At 40.3% G+C, this 24,472-nt stretch overlaps 1 protein-coding gene across 3 annotated transcripts; it reads left to right on the top strand.

Annotated features, from left to right (window-relative positions):
• The first annotated feature begins 44 nt into the window (after positions 1-44).
• On the top strand, positions 45-14,431 carry golt1ba (golgi transport 1Ba). 3 transcript variants are annotated; one of them, XM_055153519.1, is made up of 6 exons: positions 45-203; positions 1,636-1,727; positions 2,956-3,134; positions 3,743-3,824; positions 5,070-5,109; positions 11,045-14,431. In XM_055153519.1, exons 1-5 carry the CDS (start codon positions 179-181, stop codon positions 5,082-5,084), a joined length of 393 nt encoding a protein of 130 aa, XP_055009494.1. In that variant the 5' UTR covers positions 45-178; the 3' UTR covers positions 5,085-5,109; positions 11,045-14,431. The 3 variants fall into 3 exon arrangements, with proteins under 3 accessions (XP_055009494.1, XP_055009493.1, XP_055009492.1); XM_055153518.1 differs by lacking the exon at positions 5,070-5,109 and having other exon boundaries at positions 11,045-11,115; positions 12,798-14,431; XM_055153517.1 differs by lacking the exon at positions 5,070-5,109.
• The last annotated feature ends 10,041 nt before the right edge of the window (positions 14,432-24,472 follow it).

The raw sequence follows: 24,472 nt of genomic DNA on the forward strand, positions 1-24,472 counted from the left end.
TTTAGCGTTCTTAAACCATCTTAAACGAGTCACTGTGTTATTGCGGAAATGACGTCAGGGCGCGTTGTGTTTCCGGAAGACGTGGCTGTCATGGCGTCTGTGACAGGGGGCTGACACTTTAGCACAAACTTGTACTTTTATTTCCTTTTAGAAGTGTTGGATCAGAGCGGACGCCAGGATGATTTCGCTGACGGATTCTCAGAGTAAGACCCGAGAAAAATCGCGTGTATTTGTGAACTGTTTTCGCCTAGATTCTCGTTTGAAGTTGTTCTAGTCGCAAATGTCCATGATGTTCCAGAGTTCAGTCCCAGCTCATTGTAACTGATGGCAGCGGTTTAAAGCGTTAAATGTGCGGTGTAGCTTTTCTGGAGGAGGCTTGCTTGTCTTCATGGTAGGGTGACTAGACGTCCCTATTTCCCCCGGGACAGTCCCAGTTTTGAGCCCTGTGTCCCCTGTTCCAGCAGATTTATACAACAGTGATTTGTCCCAGTTATTATACAAGAAATGTCCCAGGTGTCCATGTTTTTGACCCATTTGATCCCTGCCAATAGTAAGAAGAGGCATAAACTGTCATTTGTTTAGGTAAAATACAGAAAAGCTGCTTGAAAAGTCCAAAACACAAAGAAAATATCTGAAATCATTTTAATCAATACCCCCCAATCCACCTCCCATACCAGCAATAGTCTCAGCCCTCTTGCTCCCAGCATCACCCCTGCTGCCACAACCCCCTGTGTAATTTTTGAATCTCACTTCAACTTCCCAATTCCCAATCCTGTTTTCTCCACCTCCTCACAGTTAGAAAAATCAAAACTATCCTCTCCTGTCCTGATCTTGAAAAACTCATCTTCTCCCGTCTAGACTATTGCAACTCCCTCCTCTCCGGCCTCAACTCCAAATCCATCTCCCACTTCCAACGGGTTCAGAACACAGCAGCTCAGCTCCTCACTGGGTTTAACAGGCATCAACACATGACTCTGTTTTACTTCCCTTCACTGGCTGCATGGGGGTTTTACAATCAATTTTAAGATTTTACTGATCACTTTTAAAGCTCGCTTAGGGCTTGCACCAAGCTACATTTCAGAACTTTAAGCCCGTATGAGCCTCCCGCAGCCGCAGATCCTCAGGCAGGTCCCTGTGGCTGTTCCTAAATTCAGGCTCTGAACAAAGTCTGATGGAGCCTTTTCAGTCCGGGTGCCTCGCCTTTGGAACAACCTGTCTGAGGAGATGAGACCATCAGTATCATCTTTTAAATCACTTCAGTTTTATCGGTTGGCCTTTCTTTAACTTTTAATTTTTCCTTATTTATTTTTACTCAGTTTCTTTTTATTTATTATAATCAATTGGATTATTTGCATCATTATCTGTTTTTGTCTGTTTTCTGCATGCTTTTTTATGCTTTTTGTATTGTTCATTGTTGCTTGTACAGCACTTTGTAAATGTTATTTTTAAAAGTGCTTTATGAAGAAAGATGTATTATTATTATGATGATGATGATGATGATTATTATTATTATTATTATTATTGTTATTGTTATTATTATTATTATTATTATTATTATTATCATTTGCCATCATTAAACCATAAATCATTGTAAACAATCTAACCTTGTGTGTGTGTGTGTGTGTGTGTGGACAGAGATTGGCATGGGGCTGACGGGCTTCGGTGTGTTCTTCCTTTTCTTCGGGATGATCCTGTTCTTTGACAAAGCCCTTTTGGCCATCGGCAATGTGAGTCCTCCAGCACAGCAGAACACTAACACTAGTCAGTACACATTTAAATAGAGGAACTTTAAATTACTGGAACTAAAAAAAACATCAGGCCACTGTGTTCCTTTATATTTGATTTGAATTACTTTATATATATATTATATATATATATATATATATATATATATATATATATATATATATATATATATATATATATATATATTAGAGAGAGAGAGAGAGCATGAGGAGAGCATGAGTTAAAACACTTTTTCACACACACAGTTTCCGCTTTAATGCAGTTTTAGAAGATAGTTATGTGTATAACTCAACATTTTCTAATGAACTCTTTAAAAGTGTCAGGATACATCATCTCATATGGATATGCATATTGCCAAGAAGTCTGCTACCATCTATTTCTAATCTATTGCTGCACTGATATTTGGACTACAGCCCTACAAGCTGTTGTAGATCAATATTGTTGTTATTATTATATTAGTTAGTTATAATAAGTTATAAGTTATAATAATGATCTAGTTGGTGATTGCAGGACTAATAAATAAGAATGAAGATTTAAAGTTGAATTAATTATGTTTTAACTCAACACAGAGCATGTGCAGAGCAGGGCATTAGGCTAACATCATTTGAATGAATCAAAGAAATACAAAATGTACTTGTCAAGTAAATCTAAACTAAAACTTAAAGTGAAATCATGTAGCTTTCAGGAGGTGGCACGTCACCTGCATGATTCTATGGAAATAGTTGTTAAAGAAACAAAAAACATTTTCATGGAAAAAAGCAGAACAAGACTGTCCTTGAGGCCATTATCTTATAAAAAGCCTCTTAATTAAAGTTACATCTTGTCTATGTTACTTTCCCTTGTCTCTAGAAAACTGGTTTTATACAATGGTTTTATTTATTTTTTATGTACTGTTGACACAGTTGATGATTTAATGGTACAATGTTTAACTCTTCTGGTGGTGGGTCTGCTGACTTGTTGACTCAATGGAGATCCAACAATGTTCCGCAGTACTGTATGTCATATGCATCTCCATGGAGAATTTTAGATACATACAGTATGTATTAACGTGTTGGGGAACATTACAGGAAAATCAATAACATTTTCCTACAGATTAACAGGGAAAACCAGAAAAGTTCCACAGTGCCTCTTTAACATGAACCCCTCAGCCCGTCACATCTCTTATGTCTTTTCAAACATCTCCGCCCCCTGTGCTGTCTTGTTTGGCAGGTTTTGTTCGTGGTGGGTCTGGCCTTTGTCATCGGTCTGGAGAGGACCTTCCGCTTCTTCTTCCAGAGACACAAGCTGAAGGCCAGTAGCTTGTTCCTGGGTGGGGTGCTTATCGTGCTCATCGGGTGGCCCATCATCGGGGTGCTCTTGGAGCTCTATGGCTTCTTCCTCCTCTTCAGGTTCACACTGCTGCAGTTTTTACACTTTATCTGTTACTAGAATGTCTATCTCTTACTGCAAGTCGCTAATCAACTTTTTACACTACTTAGTTACTTCAAAAAAGTACATTACTTTGAGATTACTGTTCTATACAACTGTATAAATGAATCAAACATGTGCTTTTATTTAGTTTTTTATATTTAAATACAGGTAAAGAAGAAATGAGTTGTTTAAATTGTCTCAAATGTCATCACACCAACTATAGAAATGTGTAATATTATGGCACTGCTTCTGTCTGCTTCTCTGAAGCAGAAGTCATGTATGTGGGTAATGTGTAATGTGGGTATTTTGTCAGTGATGTCTTTTAATTACAAGTATTTTCACAGTAATGCGTTACACTACTAGTGTACTTAATATTACTATCCAGTTAGAGTAAGTAAGTGTTTGTATTTCAGTTACACCTAACACTGGAACTTGGGCAAGACAACATCCAGCCACTTGAAGTTGATAAGGTCCAAATTTAGTAGAAGTCCTGAAGTAACCAGAGCCACCACTAGAGGCCACTGTGTTGTCATATAGTGCAGCCATACTGTTGTCCCGGTGCTGAGTGTATGTGTGCTGTCTCCAGGGGCTTCTTTCCGGTGGTGGTGGGCTTCATCAGGAGGATCCCTGTGCTGGGGGCCCTACTCAACCTGCCCTTCATCAGCTCGGTGAGTGCCCCACTGCCCCCATGCTCCCCTTTGTGTCCTCCTTTGTGCCTCTCCTGGGCCCAACTCCTTATGGTTAGCAGTAAGTCTGGGCAATATGGGACAATAAAGAATCACATTTCTTCCCCCCATATTGCTTGATTTCGATTTTCAATTCAATCTTCATAGACAGACATAAAGAATGGTGTGTAAGGATCACTGCAGTTTTTATTTTGTGTTGATAGGGCCAATAACTCTGGAGAAATCCACATGTGAAGTTTGTAATGAGTTTGTACAATATATTAAACCTAAATGCATGTGCAGGTTACTGTTAGTGGCAGATACACAAGCACGCGTGTACTACCTCTATCAACAGAAACATGTGCGATGTCTGTGTGCTAAAGCAGGACTTAAGTTTCAGTCGTAAAAGGTGAGAAAATTGTCATTTACTTTCAGTAATTTGAATTATAAAGATGAGAAGCACCAGAGGAGAGCAAGAGGAGAAACTGGACTTTTAGTCAAATTGTCCAGAGTTACCTAAAAACTTGTGAACACTTGAAGAGACATAAAGAGACACACTGTGGCTCAGGCTGCTTTTTCCTAAACAAGAGCTTAATTCGTCATCAGCACCATGTGCTCTTACTGTCATGTGACTGGCAGTAGACCTGTCAATGACCTTATCTTCGAAATCAACCAAGCTGAGATTGCAATCTATCAATCTTACGATTTTTGGCACAGCCCTAGTTAGCAGTTCTGTGCAATGCTCAGTCCACAAGCCTACGTCACCCATGCTCCCACGCGACAATACAAAGCTGTACACTACAACTTGACAAACCTGATGCAATGTGCCGTAGTTTCGTTAGTGGGATACATGCTGAGTGTGCTGTGATAGTGCTGAAAGGGGAGTGCATCAGGTGAAAGTGAAATTTATGAAACATTGTAATATGTTTTCGGTGAATATAGCATTTTCAAAACAATAAAAAGTGAGATGGTATGTTATGTGTTAGCAGTTACTACTCCACACAAGTCAATCTTTAATTTCTATTCTAATGAAATAAAACAGAATTCTGTTACTGTTTTCACTTTTTCTTTCAAAAATGTAAACTGACATAGAGTTACAGTGACCTGTGACTGAAATAGTGCCATCATCACATTTAGGAATGGGAGCCAGCCTAAAGCATGTCTAACAGAGCGGGTGCCCCCTTCAGCTGTGAGTGAGTGTGACCTGTGATGATTGACAGCTATGTCTGTGTGTTCTTTATGATTCAGAGCACAGGGGCGTGACCACAGCCGCTGCCTCCTTCACCTGGTGACTATCTGCTCCGTCTGTACCCCCTTCACCCCCTTCACCCCCTCCACCCCCTTCACCCCCTCCACTCCTCACACAGAGACGGGCCTGTTGTGTCAAACCTGTGTCCACCAGAGCACCCATCGTTAACCACTCTTATGCATTAAACTAATGTTGTCACAATACTATCATTTCAAATTTGGTTTTGGAAGGAATAATAAAAACACACACTAGAATGTGATTTTCAGCATTAAATTGAAGTATGTTCTATTCCCATGTGTCTTACATGTGTGTAATCTCTGTCCTGTCAATGGGACTTTTTACTAAAAAAGTCCCATTGACTGATACTTGCTCAGATGAATATCTAGTTTTGATACTAGTTTTAGTATTGATTAGTATACCATTTTCAGTACAAGCCTTGTAAAAGGCCACATAGACTAATCCAAACAAGTTAATTTTGTCTTCTTATGGCAAAGGAAAAATTCAATTTGTCAACTGGACAAAGTTTATTTTGGTCGAAAACATTTCAGAGCTCATCCAAGCTGCTTCTTCAGTTCTGGTCAGAATGCTCCTTTGCCTTGGATTCTACCTGCCCAATTGAGGGATTTTACACACATTTACACGCACATCTTCTTATGTACATGCACCTCTTGGGTACAGTAGGAGGTGTGTTTACCTTGTTGACATGTTTCACCTGCTAGCTGCTAGCCGTCTTCAGAACTGTCCTAGACTGTAGACTAGACTAGTATACACCCATGGAGCACTATGGAACCTACCTGGACCACTGAGGGATTACACACATATAAGACACATGGGACTAGGAAAGAACGTACTATGATTTAATGTTGAAATCACATTCTACTGTCTCGAGAAAAAGTTTCTTACTATCTTCTCACCAGCAAGTTTATTCCTTAGTATTAAAATTAAAATTGTAGTATTTTAGTTTGAAATGTGATCATGCTGACAGTATAGATTAAAACTATGATGGCTTACTTTGTTCACATGCCTTATGCTACACACTTGTTTCACATGTTTGACACGAGAGCCATGCACACAGCTCCTCAGTCTACTCTGCTGTCTGCTCTACAGCTCCTATATTCTGCACAGTCTGGCTTTTCAAAACTACCTGGGGATGGCTTTCGTCTTATAGAACTCCACATAACTGTTACACAGTTTGAACAACTTGGTAAAATATGAAATATAATCATAGAAATGTAAATGATAATGAATAATATATGCATTGTAAACATGTAAAAGTACCTCCTCCATAAAGTATGTATAAAAGGCCAGCAAGGGGCACAAGGGGCTAATGCGCTGGATATCCATCGTGATGGAGGAGAACTTCAGGACTTCCTCCTGGTGACATAATCAAGTGGGAGAGATTGAGGAGGACACAGCAGTTTAACAGTGTTCCAAAAAGTCACATTGGCAGAATATAGGACCATTAAGAGTGATGGAAAAAGTGTTATGCTGTCCACCACTCCATATGAGCTCATAGCATTGTGTCAGTGTTCTCCACAGTTTTGTGCTCACAAAGTGGTGGCACGGCAGTCTTTACTTGGAATAGGTCAGGTATTCATCTGAACAGTTTTTGAAAAGGGGGTGTTTCGACTACCATCCACAAGTCAGAAACACTGTCCAGATCCTTAGCACTGACATGTGTTCTGGGGATGTAACCAAATCCAAATCTCTGTATGAAATTATCACTATATGCATCTCACTTTACCATATTTATTCTGATATTTTGAATTGCAGAATGTTTTCGTTTTTCCCTTTTTAAAATGCCTTCAGAAAGTGGTGTGTCGTAATCTAAAGTAGTATGTTTTTTCTTCTGCACTGAAATAGAGCAAAGGATCATGGTCTATGTAGTTTTCTGTTTTTTAAGCAAAGGATCTCATGATTTGATTTTGTTATATTGACAACCCACAATATTTTAGTTCGACCTTTGATGACAGGATATCACATTTATGAGTGTACAAAAATATCAATATATTGTATCACTTAGTGTGATGATACAGTATCGATATCGTGGGGTGCTGTATCGATATATTGCCAAAATTATTTTTTGGTATATTTTATTCAATTATTTTGTTACAAAGCTGCACTTTTGTTGCTTGGTCAGAGGAAGAAAACTTGGTTATGCGTCACATTTGACATTTGTGCTGTTTTGATGATTAAAATGTTTGTGTTTCATATGAACTTTGCACAAGACGTGGTTTAACAAAGACTTTTAGTATCACAGCCGTGATTTAGCATTTAGTTTTATTGAAGCGTATCGAATCGATTTGAAATATATCATATCGAATCAAAAGTACACTGTATCGAGATATGTATTGTATCATGGCCTCTGTATCGAGGTATGTATCCTGTCGGCAACCTCTTAATGACACCCAGCCCTAATCACAATATTTTGGTTAATATTGTTACATCCCTAAGATTTTTGACCATTTTATTTGAATAAAACCTTGTGACAGTGATCAGAAGAGCAGGCTCTGTGTCACCACTGTCTCCTCTGTGAGAAACGCTGCTTTAGTCCCCTCTGTGTCTGTCTTGTGCTCTGTCCATCCTCAGTCCTGCATGTCTTCATTTCGAGCTCATTATGTGGACCTGTGCTCATATTTCCATGTATAACACTTGATAGTACTTGATAGTTTAGTGTAGAACTGTCGTGAGCAGAGAGCAGAGGAGGTGCTGTGTAACGTGCACATGTGCATACATGGACACTCACAGGACAAGGTGAAGGGGAATGTGCACTTTAATAATGTCCTTATTACTGTTGTCCCAAAACTAAAATGTCAAACACAATTTTGACATGAAGGAAAACATTTGATCATACTGATTTTGGTAACGCCGACAAACACACAATGCCATTTTCATCTTAAATTAACAATAGTTACTCTTAAAATGTAATCGAGATCAAGTCCATTTAAAAACTATTATGGAAAAGTCCAGCATCCAGCGAAAATGAATATTGTTACATTGCAGATTTGTGCTGTAATACAATGAGTTCTTGGGTCTTGTCACTAATAGAAATGATCAGGTTCAACATTTGACCTTTTGTGTATTTCATGGTAAAGTACAATGGAATCAATAAGGAAATCTGTCTCAAGTACTTTTTATATGTGTGTTTCTAAAGAGTTATTTAGTGTGATGTCACTTCCTGGTCCAAGGCGTATCAGCTGATTGAAAGCAATGCGCAGTTTACAATTTCCTTTTTTCTTTTTTTCTTCTTCACCGACCACATCAATTAGTGAGATGTACACACTGATAATCCTATTTTATCATAGATTATTACTGCATTATTCACATATTTGATGCTTTTTCATTGTGATTAAATATTAAACATTTGACGCACCGATACCGATACTGGTATGGGTTGTCAGCCCGATACTTCCTTAATATACTCGTACTCGTTAAACATTTGTCGATACCACGCTCTGATACCACTGTTATACGACACCACACAACATCACTGGTCACGTTTAAGAGGCCGTTTGTTGTTCAACTTCAGTGTCGAGGCAGAGACAAAGAGCCAAAAGACACGGCTGGTCATAAGCACAGATAAAGCTCAATCAAGTCATCGTAAGCAGTTTTGGAAGTTTTAGTATTGGGGAGGACAACAGGAGTGAGGCAGATTGCAAATGATGTAGTGCCAGTGTTTCGAGAGGTGGAAGGGAAAACACCTCATTTAATACAAGCAATTTAATCAAACATTTGAAGTAGGGATGGGCATGATTAATCGATAATTGATCATTAAGAATTTCATCGATTACGTTCATTTTAATCGACAAACTGAATGTAGGTTGCTGTGTGTAGTGTGACCAAACAGGTCTGTACATGTGTCTCTCTGCACTCAGAAGGAGCGAGACACAAACAGTCTGTCAGTCTCCAACGTACCGAAGCACAAATGCGTATATTACGATGACTTGTACAAGAAATTCCACGCTTTCCATTGCGTTCGGTGTGAGTCCATGTGCACAGTGTATAAAGCAGCACATATGTTTCGGTGTCTAGGGGAAAAAAGTTTTGCCAGGTGAGAGTCGCACAGTGTCGATGACGAGTCCCCACCTCCCTCCCCCCGTACGCTGTCCTGGTTTTGACAAACGAGAAATCTGGTCACACTAACCTGTATTCACCTGAGTCATGTCTTTTAATCCGACAGGAATTGACCGCATCAGCGACACAAGAGCTGTAGTTTTATCTTCGCTTAGTTTATGCAAATTAGCGATGCGGTTTTAAGTTTTGTTTCTGTGAGAGTTGCGCAAAACTGAATTAAACATATTATAATGTCAAACGGATTGATGTGACTCTAGAGTCGTTACAGTTTATATGTCGTAAAGTTGAATTTATTTATGCAGATTAGTAGTGCAGATAGTAATAATAATGATGATCATTTTAATATAAAATGTTAATGTTAATGATTAATCGATAATCAATTGTTAATTCTTCCGACGATCGATTAAGAAAATTTCATCGAATGCCCATCCCTAATTTGAAGACACAACACAGTGAGTGTACAACGAGTTCACCAAAGCAGCACAAGCCGTCAACAGCCAACTTTCACCCAAGTTTTCAAGAAGCGAGAGAAAATGTCCAAAGATAGCACTCCATCAACAAAAACAACTGAAGCACTTATCCACTGCATTGCACTGGATGACCAGCCACTTTCACTCATCAATCAAATTGGGTTTCAGCATCTTATAGATGTTCTAGAGCAGGGGTGCTCAATATGTCGATCACGATCTACCAGTTGATCGCCAAGGTCGTGTGGGTAGATCACCGTGTCTCGTCTCAGACTCGCGTTTGGACTCGGTCTTGTCTCTCACTCAAGGTCTGACACTCAACAAGTGCGATCGTATTTCATTACGGCCGCTGCTGTTGGTAATAAACTTGTAGCGGGTGCAGGAGCGTGTGGGGCGTCTCAGTGCAGCCTGTGCGCTCATTTGAAACCCGCGGAGACTCTACGGCGCATTACAAACACACACGCTCCCTATGCACGGCTCGTCTGCAACAGCGTGTGCCCTCGTGTACCAGCGTGCATCACAGGGCAGGTTCAACTTCCTAAACATCCTACCTGTCCATCTGCCTCACGTCAGCACGCCGCCCCTCGCCTTTTCACACTCTCGCTCCTTCCTGCGTACAGCCAACACAAGCCCCTCCCACAGTGCGGCTGATTAGAAGAACAAGACCAAACGTGAAGCAAAAACCAGTCTAAATTTGTGTTCCAGTGTTGGCACAAAGCAGGTCTACAGCATAGAGTAGATCTACAGAACAGACCTACTGCCACATTTGGCTGAAGTTTGTCTAACAAAAGTGCACAAATGCATCTGTGTTTGTCACGATGTGCGTTTGGTTTGGTAAACGTGCAGAGGCTGGTAAATATCACTGCAAAACCAGAAAAGAATGCAACTCCAGTTTGGAACTTTAAAAAACAGGTTTAAAAATCTTCCTTCACTTTTTTCACAGTTTTGTGTAAAGTGCCAGAGGAAGTTCTCTTAAAGAAGAGGTTCTCAAACTGTGGGTGAGGGTCCAAAAAAGGGGCACAGAGTGTTTCAGTGCAGTTTGCTTGGCTTTGTATTAGGTAGATCTTTATGACTTGGTCATTTTGTAAGTAGCTCACATGCTGAAAAAGTGTGAACACCCCTGTTCTAGAGCATCACATTTTCTAATGATCAGAAAGTAAAAATAAAATCTGCACTTCCATTTAAGTGTCGGTATCAGTACTCAGTATTGGCAAGTACAGAAATGATTATACTCATACTCGTATGGGTTTTCAAAGAAGTGGTGTCTGTGCGTCCGTACAGAAATCAGCAGTGAAGATTCTGGTTGGACCCGGAAGTGACACCATCGCTTCACAGCCCTATTTCTGGTTCTATACATTTTCCCATGATGCTTTGTCCACTGTGTTGGGTTTCTAGGTGTGTCTTTGGGCCTGAAACTGTCTGTGTCATTTCAGTACGTGGATGGGATGGCGGAGAGCAGTTCGATGGTGTAGCAGTGTGCGCAGCAGCGTTCAGGAGCCAGGAGGTTTGTGGACCTGTCTCTCCCCCCACTACTGTTCACACTACGGCGCCCCTGTGTGAGCGACACTGGCCACTGCAGCCACTCTGTCAGACTCTTAAGCTTCTACCAACTGATTTTATTTAATGTTTTTTTTTTTTTTTTGAATAAGGATATTGAACTGGTTTATGTGCCGCTGTTGTAGAAGTGGTACCAAGTGTCATGTTTTTGCCCTGTGCCAATGTTCACCTGTGGAGACATAAGGGCTGGGCGAGTATTATCTAAATTTGTTTTATTAGTATCCCTAATATTTTGTAAATCCATTGAAAATGTGTTAAGACATGCCTGTAAATGTAAAAAAGGCAAAGGGACTGTGAAATGAACCTCAAAAGTGCAGAAATGTTTATCTAGGTCCTTATTTGAAACCCTGATAGTTTAGTTTGACTTTTTAGTTTTATTCTTTTAGCAGCCTTACTACATCTATTCTCATTTTGTGTCTCTTCAAAACTATATTATTTATTTCCCGACATATCTCCCACTCTTCCCCTGTTGGTCAGCCTGTGTCATACTCTTAGTTAGGTCCCTTTAGTTGCTTTTAAAGGAGACATATTGTGCTAAATCTACTCTTCATTATGTTTCAATCATTGTATTTGGAAAGATTCATGCATGTTTGAGTTATCTTTATTTTTTTTAAGACGTCCTTGCTCCGATCTACCCCCCTTTTCACCTCCACTGGTACACGCCCACTAATCAAGCTTGCTCTGGGCTGATATGTGTGTCACTCTGAGCTCTCACAGCTCTGCTCTGTCCGGCTTGAAAACAGCTCCTGAAAGGCAGAAGGTCACGACAGACATTTGCGGAACAATTGAAGACAGAAAAAAAAAAAGGCGCCGCTTGCTCGTGTGACGTGCAGGAGTGATGTGATGAGGAGTTTGCAGGGCCGTGCTGTACAGGCGCTGGTGGGTTAGGCTCCAAAAAACCTCACTGGGCTCCGCAATTTTCCAGCCCAGAAGTCAACCCACCTGTCGTTTTTGATGAATAGTGTGATTTAAAGGTGCAATGTATAACTTTTCTGGTGGAAGATTCGTTACCTGCTTGTTTCTATAGATACTTCATTGCTCTGTCTGAAATGTTAATCTAAACTGTTTGGTTGAGATGAGGGGGTTTGCAAGATCCTCAGGGAATTCTACAGAAATTCACTTTAATCATAACAAGCTCGCGCTATTGTTGGTGCAAAATGTAATATTTGTCAGACTTTAGACTGGTCCTTCTGCTGATGTTGGAAAATGGCGACGACTACATGCACTCCAGTCTCAGGAAAGATGCATGATGAAGGTGCAATAATGTTACTTTTTAGGTTGTCTCCCTGGAGATATTAATGCATTCACCTTACCTGTTACCTTACTTATCTAGTATATATTTATATTTAGGTATTTTTATTGCTAAAAAAAATGCTTTGAAAAACATGAACAGGCTCTTCTCTTCACAGACCAGACCTGTAAATTTAAGTTTAATGCCATTCATATGACCATAGAAAAGTTACAGTGTGTCTTTAAAGTTGTATAGATCCCACTGTTATAAAAGTTACTTGTAATATTTCATTTACTGATTCTGTCCCGCCTCGAGAACCTGAATGAGAACAGCTCATGTTTAAATATGAAGTGTGTGTGTTTATGTGCCATGTTTTCAGTTTTCTTTGTTTTTTAAAGATGCCTTGAGCAGCGCCCTCGTGTGTGCACTGGGCTGGGACGTACCCACAGTGGAAGATATGAGAGTCAAAAGTACCTGGTCATGTGTTATTTCCAAAGATGAGAGTGTACAGATGAAGCTGAAATGTTCAAACCATAGACTGTATAAATGGACATAGCTAACCCACTGGCCGCCACATTCCTAACACAAAGTGAGCATGGATGCACTTTTGGCTCCATCGACTCTCGTATCACTAATGGAAAAACCTTCGTCCCTCTCTCTCGTAACTGCTGCTGTCAGCCTCGTCATTTTGGTCTTAAAATGTTTGTATTAACTTGCTTTTCCTGATTCTGGGGTTTTTATTTCACAATTTTGTCCCTAAATCGAGATTAAGATATTAATAACAGACCAATGAGGTGGTTTCTTTTACCAAGGTCATTCTACTAGCGTTAGCAATAGGTTTGATTGACAGCCTCGATGAGCTTCATTTGACTGGACCGATATGGGTGTCATCATTTTCCCTTAGTCCACTTTATACAGTCTACGGTTCGGGTTCCCACAGTCATGGAAATCCTGGAAAAGTCATGGAAATTGAAAATGTCATTTTCTTGGCCTGGAAAAGTCATGGAATGTTGTAAAGTCAATGAAAGTTTTGGAAAAGTCATGGAATTTTAGTGTCTCTTTCACACAACTATTGTTCTGTTAAGTTCCCATGAGCCTTTTGTTTAAAAGAGATGAGAATAAATGCACTGACAGGATTTAGAATGTTCAAAAACTATAATCCCAAACCATAATGTTAACAAGGAAAGAGTTTACATTTCATATTTAGCCCTAAAAGTCTGATCAATTCTACACATGTGGGTGCCATAAAGTTATGGAAAATTCACTGTAGGTCATGTAAAAGTCATGTCAAAAATTTGAAATTTAGTGAAAAAGAGTGGGAACCCTGACGGTTAAATAGTTTATGTCAACATAAAGAACTGTATGTAACCTGGACTCAGAGTCTGACTTTTTTAAATATCATCACATGTGAGCCTGTGTCTCCAGAGCCTTCACCTGCAGACAGAGACACATCCAAGTTTGTCTCAGTCCAGTCCTGTCCATAAGACGAAGCCTCATGTGAAACTCAGAACCTCCAGAACTCCCTCCCTGAGCTGCAGAGGCTGCACTAGCACTGACTCATGACTGGTGCAGGTGCTGGGGTTTAGGGAGTGACTTTTTCTAGTTGGATACTTTGCTTTGAGAACAAAAAATACCCTATTATAACATTAACTACCATGTCCACTGTTTTTCTAATTAAATGTAATGCCTATTTATTCTTTTCATAAAAGTTATATTGAATTTGCACGTGTTTACCTCAAATCTGGGGACACAGATCTTCTTAAATCATGGAATTTAAAATCCAAAAATCGTACACAGAGTTCTTTTTAAGCTTTTGTCACTTGTAGACCTATCACAGTGGGAAGAGTAACCAAAATGTTTATACAAGTAAGAGTACTGTTACTTCAAGTGTATTCGGAGTACAAGTATTCTGTCAGAAGCCCTCTGTTATGTACAGGCTGTTGAAAATGTATCTGTGAGTGGAGTGCAGCCTCTGTGCTGTGCTCTACAGGACAACGTGCAGAAGGTGGAATAAAGATGGTCTGGTGCCTTAGCTCTCCTCTGCTCTTTCTTCAGTTAAAGGTGCAAGATCCATCACAGTCCATTCCAATTCACAGTTTCAATGGATGTAATTAGCAAAGCATTTTTAAAACAGACCTATTCCTTTTCAGAGCTTTTAATCATGTTTCCTCTCCCCATTTCCTCAAAAGCTGTATTTGGAGTGATCCCTGCACGTTTGAGTAATCTGCCATTGAAAAATCTTAAGTAATCGCTTATTTTCAAGATGAAATTTTGCAGCTCTAAAAGCAGAAGTCATTTTAGATTAATATTAAGATTTCAAGGTCCCTTATTAATTGCATTTTTCTCATTTATGCTCTAATGTTGTTTCGTCATCAAAAACCTAGTTTTGTTTCATTCAAACACAAACCCTGAAGATTTAGGCTGAGTTTAGGCTTTTCTTAAATAGAAAACTGTCTGTCTGTATATGGTAATACAGGAAGTGCTCCACTGTGGTTTTTAAACCTCATACATCTTCACTAGAATCATTTGGATCATTTCAGCCCTGGAATTTCCAAGTAAACAAAGTAAACAAAACAAACAAAAGGGAAAATGTAGCTATTAATTGAAAGCTGCCACTTCATGATAGACTAATTATAAAGGGTTACTCAAATGTGTGAATGAAACAAAACACATCTCCAGGTCTGTTTTTGAGAGGTAACAACATTATAACATGGCTTAAAGCTCATTCTCGTTTGTCAGCTCATATTTCAGTCTTTGTCAATGCAAGCACAAGTAATTGCGAGGCTTATCTGACGTTCAGACTGCAGCCAGAAGTGACCCAAATCCGATTTTTTAGCTTCTATGTGACCTGTATCCGATCTTTTAATGACAGTCTGAACGACACAGATCCAATTTTTTCAAATGTGACCCAGGACACTTGGATATGTGCTCCTGAAACCGATACATATCTGATCTTTTGACATGTGACTTCAGTGTGAACGACCAAAGTGCATTCATCCACCTACACGTTATCAACAAGACACAAACGTCACTATTCTGCACTGAAGTAGGAGAAAATTGTTAACGAACTCCATGTCACTGAAGTGAAGCACATCTCCACTCAACACTCTTGGCTCCGTCTCCACATCCACACGTTCCTTTCAACAGACGTCGCTGTCGCTGTCCCACAAAACACCACGGCCAAAAACCTCATCCTTCTCCTTCTCAATCTCCTCCTTAAAACAAGTAAGTTGTTCATGTTCTGGCTCCGGTACGAGAGGAACTTTAAAATCTCCAGGTGCTCAATGCTGCGTCCGTGTTTGGACAACTTCCGTAAACACAGAGACGCTCGCTGCGGTTGACGTCGTCGTGTCTCCAGTGTCACATGTGGGACACTTTTGGGCCGTTTAATGTTCACACTGGAGTCACATACAAGTCACATTTAACTGGAAATGTGAACGACCTCGCAAAAACATTGGATTTCACAAAAAAAAAAAACAGAATTGAGCGTTAAGCCCTGCAGTCTGAACGTAGCCTGAGAAATCACAGTTTTGATGGTAAATTTTTCTATAGTGCTTTTCCACCTTCAAGGCACCACTCACCCATACACACATTCATACACCAATGTACGCAGACACTGTGGGCAAGGTGAGTTAAGTGTCTTGCCCAAGCATTCATCTGTGGGAGCTAGAATCACACCAGCCAACCTGTGGGTCAGTGGATCTGAAAGTCTTTAGAATGATGAAATAACAAAATTGGAGCGCTACACTGGATAAAAAAAAACACAAAAACTTACGCATACAGGTGCTCATCAAACCAAAGGGCTGGATTCTCGTAAAATAGAAAAATGATGGCAGAGGCACTCTGATTTTGAATTTGACAGGCTGAGATTTAGAGTTGAAGGAGTGATTGCATGTTGAATCCAAGTTGCAAGATAAATCATGATTAGGTTAGCAACAATTAAGTTCATTGAAGATGACAAAACAAAGTAATTGAGTATTTATTAAAAGAATAAGATTAGCGCAACAACAGTAGTTTTTACTCTCCACTTTTATTTGATACTGTATTGTGTTTGACAGATGAGGTTTGTAGTCGTGTCTCTTTGCTGGGATGAGTGTGGTGGTTGTTTATGGCTGTGGAGCGAGAGCAAATATGGACGATTGGCTGGTGTCAGATAATTACACTGTAGCGCTCCCATTGATCTGCTGCTCGTTCACTCCTCCGACACTTCAGCAGATTGGTCTGACCTATAGAGGCTGGCCTCATGAATACACACGCTCCCTAGGCTCCTATAAAGGAGTCTGAACCCCTAAGCCTATAAAGGCTCCGGGGTCCGGACTGCTGCAGCTTCTCTGTCTGAGCACCCACAACCAGCACCCTCAGAGACCACCTACACCCACAGAGAGCACCCGCAGAGAGCACCCGCAGAGCACCCGCAGAGAGCACCCGCAGAGAGCACCCGCAGAGATCACCCGCAGAGAGCACCCGCAGAGAGCACCCGCAGAGAGCACCCGCAGAGAGCACCCGCACAGAGAGCACCCGCAGAGAGCACCCACAGAGAGCACCCAGGACTAGGCAACATGAGGGTAAGTCGTTCTTTTAATGTATTCAGGCCTGTTGACAGCAGTTTGCAGGACCGGGCTTTAAGGCTCACTTGGGCCACTCTCTGATATTAATTTCTAGGCAGAGGTTCCAATTCTGGGCCTCCAAGACCCTGGAGCCTGGGACGACAGACCCACTTTTACCTCCCTGTTGACTCTCCTGCACATATTATCTATTTAAAGACAACTCAAGTACAAGACTAACAGAGGGGGTCACCATACTATTCAAACTATTCAATTCAACAATTCAAACTCTATTTCAATACTAAAGGATAGACTTGATACACAATACCCATTTTGATACCACAATGATGATAGGAAAAAACTTAAAATTTGTATATAGACAATAGTATGTTATTTTCAACATTAAATCAAAATTCAAGTATTTTCTTTACTAGTCTCATGTGTCTTATATGTGTGTAATCCTTAGTGCTCCATGGCCATATACTAGTCTACGTGCTTTTGTACTTAAAATGTAAATGTGACTTTTTTTTATTATCGATACCTCTGAAAAATGAGTTTTTAGTTTTCATAATAGTTTTATCATTATTTAAAGCTGAAGCCACTGAACTGTAGTGTAACAGACTTAGTAGTAGTACAGCGTATTCCAAATGTTCTCCATTCTTTTTATCTATGATTTAGCTGAAGCTTTGTTATTGCTGAATTTTCTATAGGCCCATCATATTCAACACAGGAGAGGGGCAAATGAAATGTTGTTCTCATCAGGTCATGTTTGAGTGACCAGATTCAGTGTGCCTGGGTGAATAACACTCTATCACCCTTTAAAAGCCGCCTCTACGGGAGTGTCTCAGGGCTCCTTTCTTGGACCTCTGCTCTTTAGTATTTATATAAATGATCTCTATAATGTGTGTACTGATGTTGTTATAATAATGTATGCTGATGACACTGTGCTTTTTAGTTATGGGAAAACCAATTTGGGGTAACAGAAAATAAGCGTAAATCCCCACAGACTCATGAAATTTTAGTAAATGGACAAAACATCAGGAATGTGGATGAATTTAATTATTTAGCTCTATTATTTGACTCAAAACTTAATTTTAAAAGTCACATTAAAAAACTTGGAAACACACTGAAGTTCAACTTGATGAATTTTAAACATATTAGCAGTGTTGGGAAGGTGACTTTTAAACTGTATTCCCCTACAGATTACAGATTACACACCCCAAAATGTAGTTTGTCAACGTAATCCATTAAATTACTTGAAGTGAGTAACGTAATCTGAATACTTTGGATTACTTGATATTGTCATGCTTTTTAAAACTACATGAACGTACCAACCACATCCTGTAAATTCATGTTTGTTCAGTCTTTATTTGACCATATTAAAAATATTATTGATAGAGAAATGATTTTTAGATGAGATCACAGCTGACTTCATTATGTCCACCTACTGTTAGTGTCATATTCTATTAGTTTAGTCCTGGTTTAGACCTGGTTTAGACCTGGTTTAGACCTGGTTTAGACCTGGTTTTAGTCCTAGTTTAGTCCTGGTTTTAGACCTGGTTTAGTCCTGGTTTTAGTCCTGGTTTAGTTCTGGTTTTAGTCCTGGTTTTAGTTCTGGTTTTAGTCCTGGTTTAGTCCTGGTTTAGTTCTGGTTTTAGTCCTGGTTTAGTTCTGGTTTTAGTCCTGGTTTAGTTCTGGTTTTAGTCCTGGTTTAGCCCAAAATGTGAAAATAGGAAAATTCCGCCGTGTAATCCATTTATTTCAACAAAGTAACTGTAATCCGATTACCACTCACTGAATAAGTAACTGTAACTGAATACAGTTACTCATAATTTGTACTCTGATTACGTAACTCTGGTACATGTAATCTGTTACTCCCCAACACTGGCTATTAGAATGAATTTTAAACATATTAGAAATTCTTCAACAACTGAGGCTTCATATACATATTTTAATGTCATGACTGTCTCGCTCCTTGGATATTGTGTTACAAGCTGGTCTGTAAAACATCTCTAAAGCCCATTGTACAAACATTACTATAACTGCGTGACAAAAAGCCACTGCTCAATACTTGTCAAATATAAATAGTTACATTTTGAAAACTTGCTTATGGTAAATTTAATCAAATTTGTGAATTTATTGCCTTATTATTATTTATTTAATTGGAACACCATCAGCCCCTCTGACCACAACCAACACACACACACACACACACACACACATCACATTCACTCTATTTAAGGTGGGTGAAGTGTCTAGCCTAAGGACGCAACAACAGTTTTTGTCACTGGTGCTCCTGTCACTGTGGCACCTGGTCTGACCTTTTGTATATCATCACCTTCTAGAATCTGAACACCACCGACGCCAACTGAGTAGTTTTATCTTTACATGGTCAGAACACGAGAGCTGCAGTTGAACATTCTACTCTGTGTCTACTCTTCTTTATTCATATTTATCTGTTGACCACCTCTTTTACAGATTGTTGTTTTTGTGGTGTGTTCGCTTTAACATCATAATGCTGTTACCTCCTCAAAAACACACCTGGAGTTGTGTTTTGTTTCATTCACATGTTTGAGTAACTCTTTATTATTAGTCTGTCTACGTCTCCAAAACTAAAATGTTCTGTTCCGCCTTCTGATGTCTGATCTCATGTTTAGCCTCAATTGCTTTATTTTACAATTCACTAGAATAAACTAAATTGTTCCATTTATTGTTGAATAATTTTGTTTTAGCTTTTGTATAACTGAGATCGCCACAGAAAGTCTTTAATTTAGGCTGGTGCATTGAGGAGTCAAACAGTTTCAATGAGGTTACAACGACAGCTGTGACTTCAAAGTTTGGGAAATCCAAAAATTAAATTATCCAAATGAGTCTAATAAATAATGATAAATAATACTTTATAAACTCTTAAACAATGCTTTTTCAGATGCTCAAAGTCACTTTACAGTTTGGTGCATTATTCATTTGCAACCTTTTCAATAAATCATTAAATGCTTAAAATTCTAAAATACATAAAATGTCCAAGGCCACAGATAAGTTTGTAAATAAAAGGACAGAGACATGACTTTAAAATATGTTGTAAAATTTATTAAAATACTAAAAGGAGCAAGTACAAATGTAAAAGGGTTTGTTTTATAAAAAACAGGCAGTGGTTAAAGTGATAAAAATGTGGCCCATAAACTCTACTAAAATAAAAATAAAACCTTGCAGCCCCTGGGCGAAGGAACCATGTCCTGAAACAGAAATAAATGTTACAAATCAACCAAACAAGGACGACTTGAGAGGGGCAGCCCCAACCAGAACAAAATGAAAAGTGCTACCATGCAGTCACATCCATATAATTTAAAAACCCAAAGTGCAAAGTAAAAGGGAGGCTCAACCCGTCCCAAGTCCGACCTGGGAACTTACACCGAGCTAAAGCTAAAAGCCCGGGGATGGTAACCATAAAAAACACGTTTATTTAAGGTGCAGTAGCTAAAGTTAAAAATATATAAGGTCATTTTAAAACAAAACTATACAAAACAAAACCAAAAACAAAACAGCAGCAGACCAATCCTGCAATCAAGTGTTAAAAGGATTAAAACTATAAATAAAACAAACTGTCCTCTCTTAAAATCTCCAATACCAGGGAGAAAAGGTCTGACGCCGGTTTAACTTTAGCTCTAAAAATAGTTCAAACCGGTTTAAAAGAGCTAAAATATTTAAAAATCAAGGAGAGTGTTAAAATCTTACCTGACCTGACCAGCAGAAGGCTGAGGCTCTGCCACGTGGCCTATTTAAGCCCGACTTCCACTGGCACAGGAAGTTGGCATCGTGTGATTTAAAAAGTAAGTGCGCCCCCTTCTGTCTGCCACACATTCATCAGAGGTGGTAAAATAGTGGGGCACCACCACCATCACTCACACACACACCACTTTCATACTAGGCAATGTGGATGAAGTGACTTGCCCGAGGACACAACAACAGTTTTCATAACAACTGGCGCCCTCCTATGGCTCCTGATTTTCCCAGTGGTCTCCCATCCAAGTCCTGACCAGGTCCAGACCTGCTTAACATCTGCGAGGTGATGAGGTCAGGCTTTCACAAGGAGGTTTGTGGAGTTTAAAAACCCTGTGTATCCTTTCCTGTGTTATCACTTAATGACATCACAAGGTGGAACAGAGGATTTTCAGTTAAAGACACGAACACAGCCTAGATCTTTAACTTCTTGGGTTCTTTTTAAAGACAATGCAGTAAAGTGTGTTTACCACAGCCTAGATCTGCAGGGTTTGTGTGTTAAACACACGTGAATGAAACAAAACACAACTCCAGGTCTGTTTGTGATGAGGAAACATTATAACATGTGTGTGGAGAAGTGTGTGTGGAGAAGTGTGTGTGGAAACATGTGTGCAGAGAAGTGTGTGTGTGGAGAAGTGTGTGTGTGTGGAGAAGTGTGTGTGTGGAGAAGTGTGTGTGTGTGAGAAGTGTGTGTGTGTGTGTGTGTGTGAGAGAAGTGTGTGTGTGGAGAAGTGTGTGTGTGGAGAAGTGTGTGTGAGAAGTGTGGAGAAGTGTGTGTGAGTGTGGAGAAGTGTGTGTGTGGAAACGTGTGTGCAGAGAAGTGTGTGTGTGTGTGGAGAAGTGTGTGTGTGTGTGAGAAGTGTGTGTGTGGAGAAGTGTGTGTGAGAAGTGTGTGTGAGTGTGGAGAAGTGTGTGTGAGAGAGTGTGTGTGAGAAGTGTGTGTGTGTGTGAGAAGTGTGTGTGGAGAAGTGTGTGTGTGTGAGAAGTGTGTGTGGAGAAGTGTGTGTGTGTGGAGAAGTGTGTGTGTGTGAGTGTGGAGAAGTGTGTGTGTGTGGAGAAGTGTGTGTGGAGAAGTGTGTGTGTGGAGAAGTGTGTGTGTGGAGAAGTGTGTGTGTGTGGAGAAGTGTGTGTGAGAGTGTGTGTGGAGAAGCGTGTGTGTGGAGAAGTGTGTGTGTGGAGAAGTGTGTGTGTGTGTGTGGAGAAGTGTGTGTGTGGAGAAGCGTGTGTGTGGAGAAGTGTGTGTGTGTGTGGAGAAGTGTGTGTGTGTGTGTGAGAAGTGTGTGTGTGTGGAGAGAAGTGTGTGTGTGTGAGAAGTGTGTGTGTGTGTGTGTGAGAAGTGTGTGTGAGTGTGGAGAAGTGTGTGTGGAGAAGTGTGTGTGTGGAGAACGTGTGTGCAGAGAAGTGTGTGTGAGTGTGGAAAAGTGTGTGTGAGTGTGGAGAAGTGTGTGTGTGTGGAGAAGTGTGTGTGTGGAGAAGTGTGTGTGTGGAAACGTGTGTGCAGAGAAGTGTGTGTGTGTGGAGAAGTGTGTGTGTGTGTGTGTGTGGAGAAGTGTGTGTGTGTGTGTGTGTGAGAGTGTGTGTGTGTGTGTGTGAGAAGTGTGTGTGTGTGGAGAACGTGTGTGCAGAGAAGTGTGTGTGTGTGTGTGTGTGTAGAAGTGTGTGTGGAGAAGTGTGGAGAAGTGTGTGTGTGTGTGTGTGTAGAAGTGTGTGTGTGTGTGTGTGAGAAGTGTGTGTGTGTGTGTAGAAGTGTGAAGTGTGTGTGTGTGTGTGGAGAAGTGTGTGTGTGTGGAGAAGTGTGTGTGGAGAAGTGTGTGTGTGTGTGTGTGGAGAAGTGTGTGTGTGTGTGTGTGTAGAAGTGTGTGTGGAGAAGTGTGTGTGTGTGTGTGTAGAAGTGTGTGTGTGTGTGTAGAAGTGTGTGTGTGTGAGAAGTGTGTGTGTGTGTGTGTGTGTGAGAAGTGTGTGTGTGTGTGTGGAGAAGTGTGTGTGTGTGTGAGAAGTGTGTGTGTGTGTGTGTGGAGAAGTGTGTGTGTGTGTGTGTGGAGAAGTGTGTGTGTGGAGAAGTGTGTGTGACCTGCTGCTTGTGGTGCTCAGGGTTTGAGGACAGTGGGCACGTCTGCGCTGACCGCTCTGCTGCTCGCCACGCTGGTGTCACACTGCTGCAGCGCACCAAAGGTACAAATACACAAGTACTACTACACTAAATACTACACACAAATTAATATTATTATATGTGTGTGTTTTAGGTTTAAATCTTATGTGTCTTGAAGTAGATGAAAAGAGCTTAAAGAGCTAAATGTGTCTTGCTCAACTACAGATCTGTTGTATTAGGCAGCTGCTGAGGTCAAAATAAATCCACTGTGTACTCATGTGTCTGCATCTCATGTGTCTGCATCTCATGTGTCTACATGTGTCTTATAATCTGATAATCAGGGAGTGTGTGTTAACATGCTAATTGTTGTTTTTCTATAATGGCAAAACACCACTCTGGCCTCTGAGAGTGAAACATGCTTCTAAACTCGTCATGGTGAATGATTAGGAAGCTCTGAATAGGCGAGTTTCAGCTGACGTCACTGTTATTAAAAGCCCGCGTTGCATGCTGGGTCGGAGGCAAGAAACACGGTAGCATCAAACACAGTGCGTAACCTCGTGTATTTATCCCCGATAATGGTAAATTCCTGCTGCATTATCGGATGCACAAATAGAAGCACGGAAGAAGGAAAATGTCTTTTTCATATTCTGAGTGAAAAGAACCACTTACGGTGAATTAAACGACTTTCAAACATCCGCAGAGCAAACGTAGAAGATCCTAACAAACCGTGGACTCCAACAAGTTCAACAACACATCCAGACTCTTGGAGGTTTTCATCTTTTCTGCTGTGAATGGCCCAGGAGTTTCCACCAAGTCATTGTGGATATCACCAAAGTGAATATTTGTCCAGGCGATTCTGACTAGAAATTTGGTTTGGTCCACCTTTTGTCGGGGTTGAAAAGGGTGATTTGTCGTCCGTCGATGCTTATGACCAATTTCTGGTCAAATGGTCTTGGGTCCTCTGCCGTTAGAGTGGATAAATAACCAGGATCAATACCCTTTACGAACTTTCTCACTCCGTCCGTCATGTTGAATTAGTGTTTCTTGCCACCGACCAAAATAATTCCCAGCATGCAACGCGCACTTTTGTCAACAATGAAACTCACCTATACATAAGGAGGAATAACTTTGAATCACTAGTTCTGTTTTTCCTGTTTTTCAGACATAAAAAAATCAGAGACAGCATCTTTAATGCATGTGTTCAGAGACAACGCACTTGAGTGAGGAAAGACTCATAATATTTGTGTGTTTTGTTCACAGAATTTTCAGAGAAGGAACTGGACCCCACAGGCCATGCTCTACCTCAAAGGCACCCGTACGTCTCTTACACATTCACTTAGAATTCACACAAACATTTATAGAAGACATATACTGCTTGTGTTTGCTTTACTCTTATACTCTGTGACACACATGGATCATTATGTTATCATTTAGTTATTTTAAATCGTAACATTCATCTAAAATAAAAGAAAGAAACGCTGTAAATATCATGACAACAAAGCGCGGCAGGCTGTGGGTCCTCCTGTGGACAGCTGCACGTCACACCACTGAGGCAGCACACGGTTAGATTTAGGCATTTTTGATCAGAAAGCTGCAAATGACTAGCAACACTAAATGATTCGCAGAGTTAGTGTTTAGTTCCATTTTGTTGTTTCGTGATTTT

This window comes from Boleophthalmus pectinirostris, unplaced genomic scaffold (assembly GCF_026225935.1).
Source record: "Boleophthalmus pectinirostris isolate CB_2022bp ecotype Guang Dong unplaced genomic scaffold, ASM2622593v1 HiC_scaffold_18, whole genome shotgun sequence".
NCBI lineage: Eukaryota > Metazoa > Chordata > Actinopteri > Gobiiformes > Gobiidae > Boleophthalmus > Boleophthalmus pectinirostris.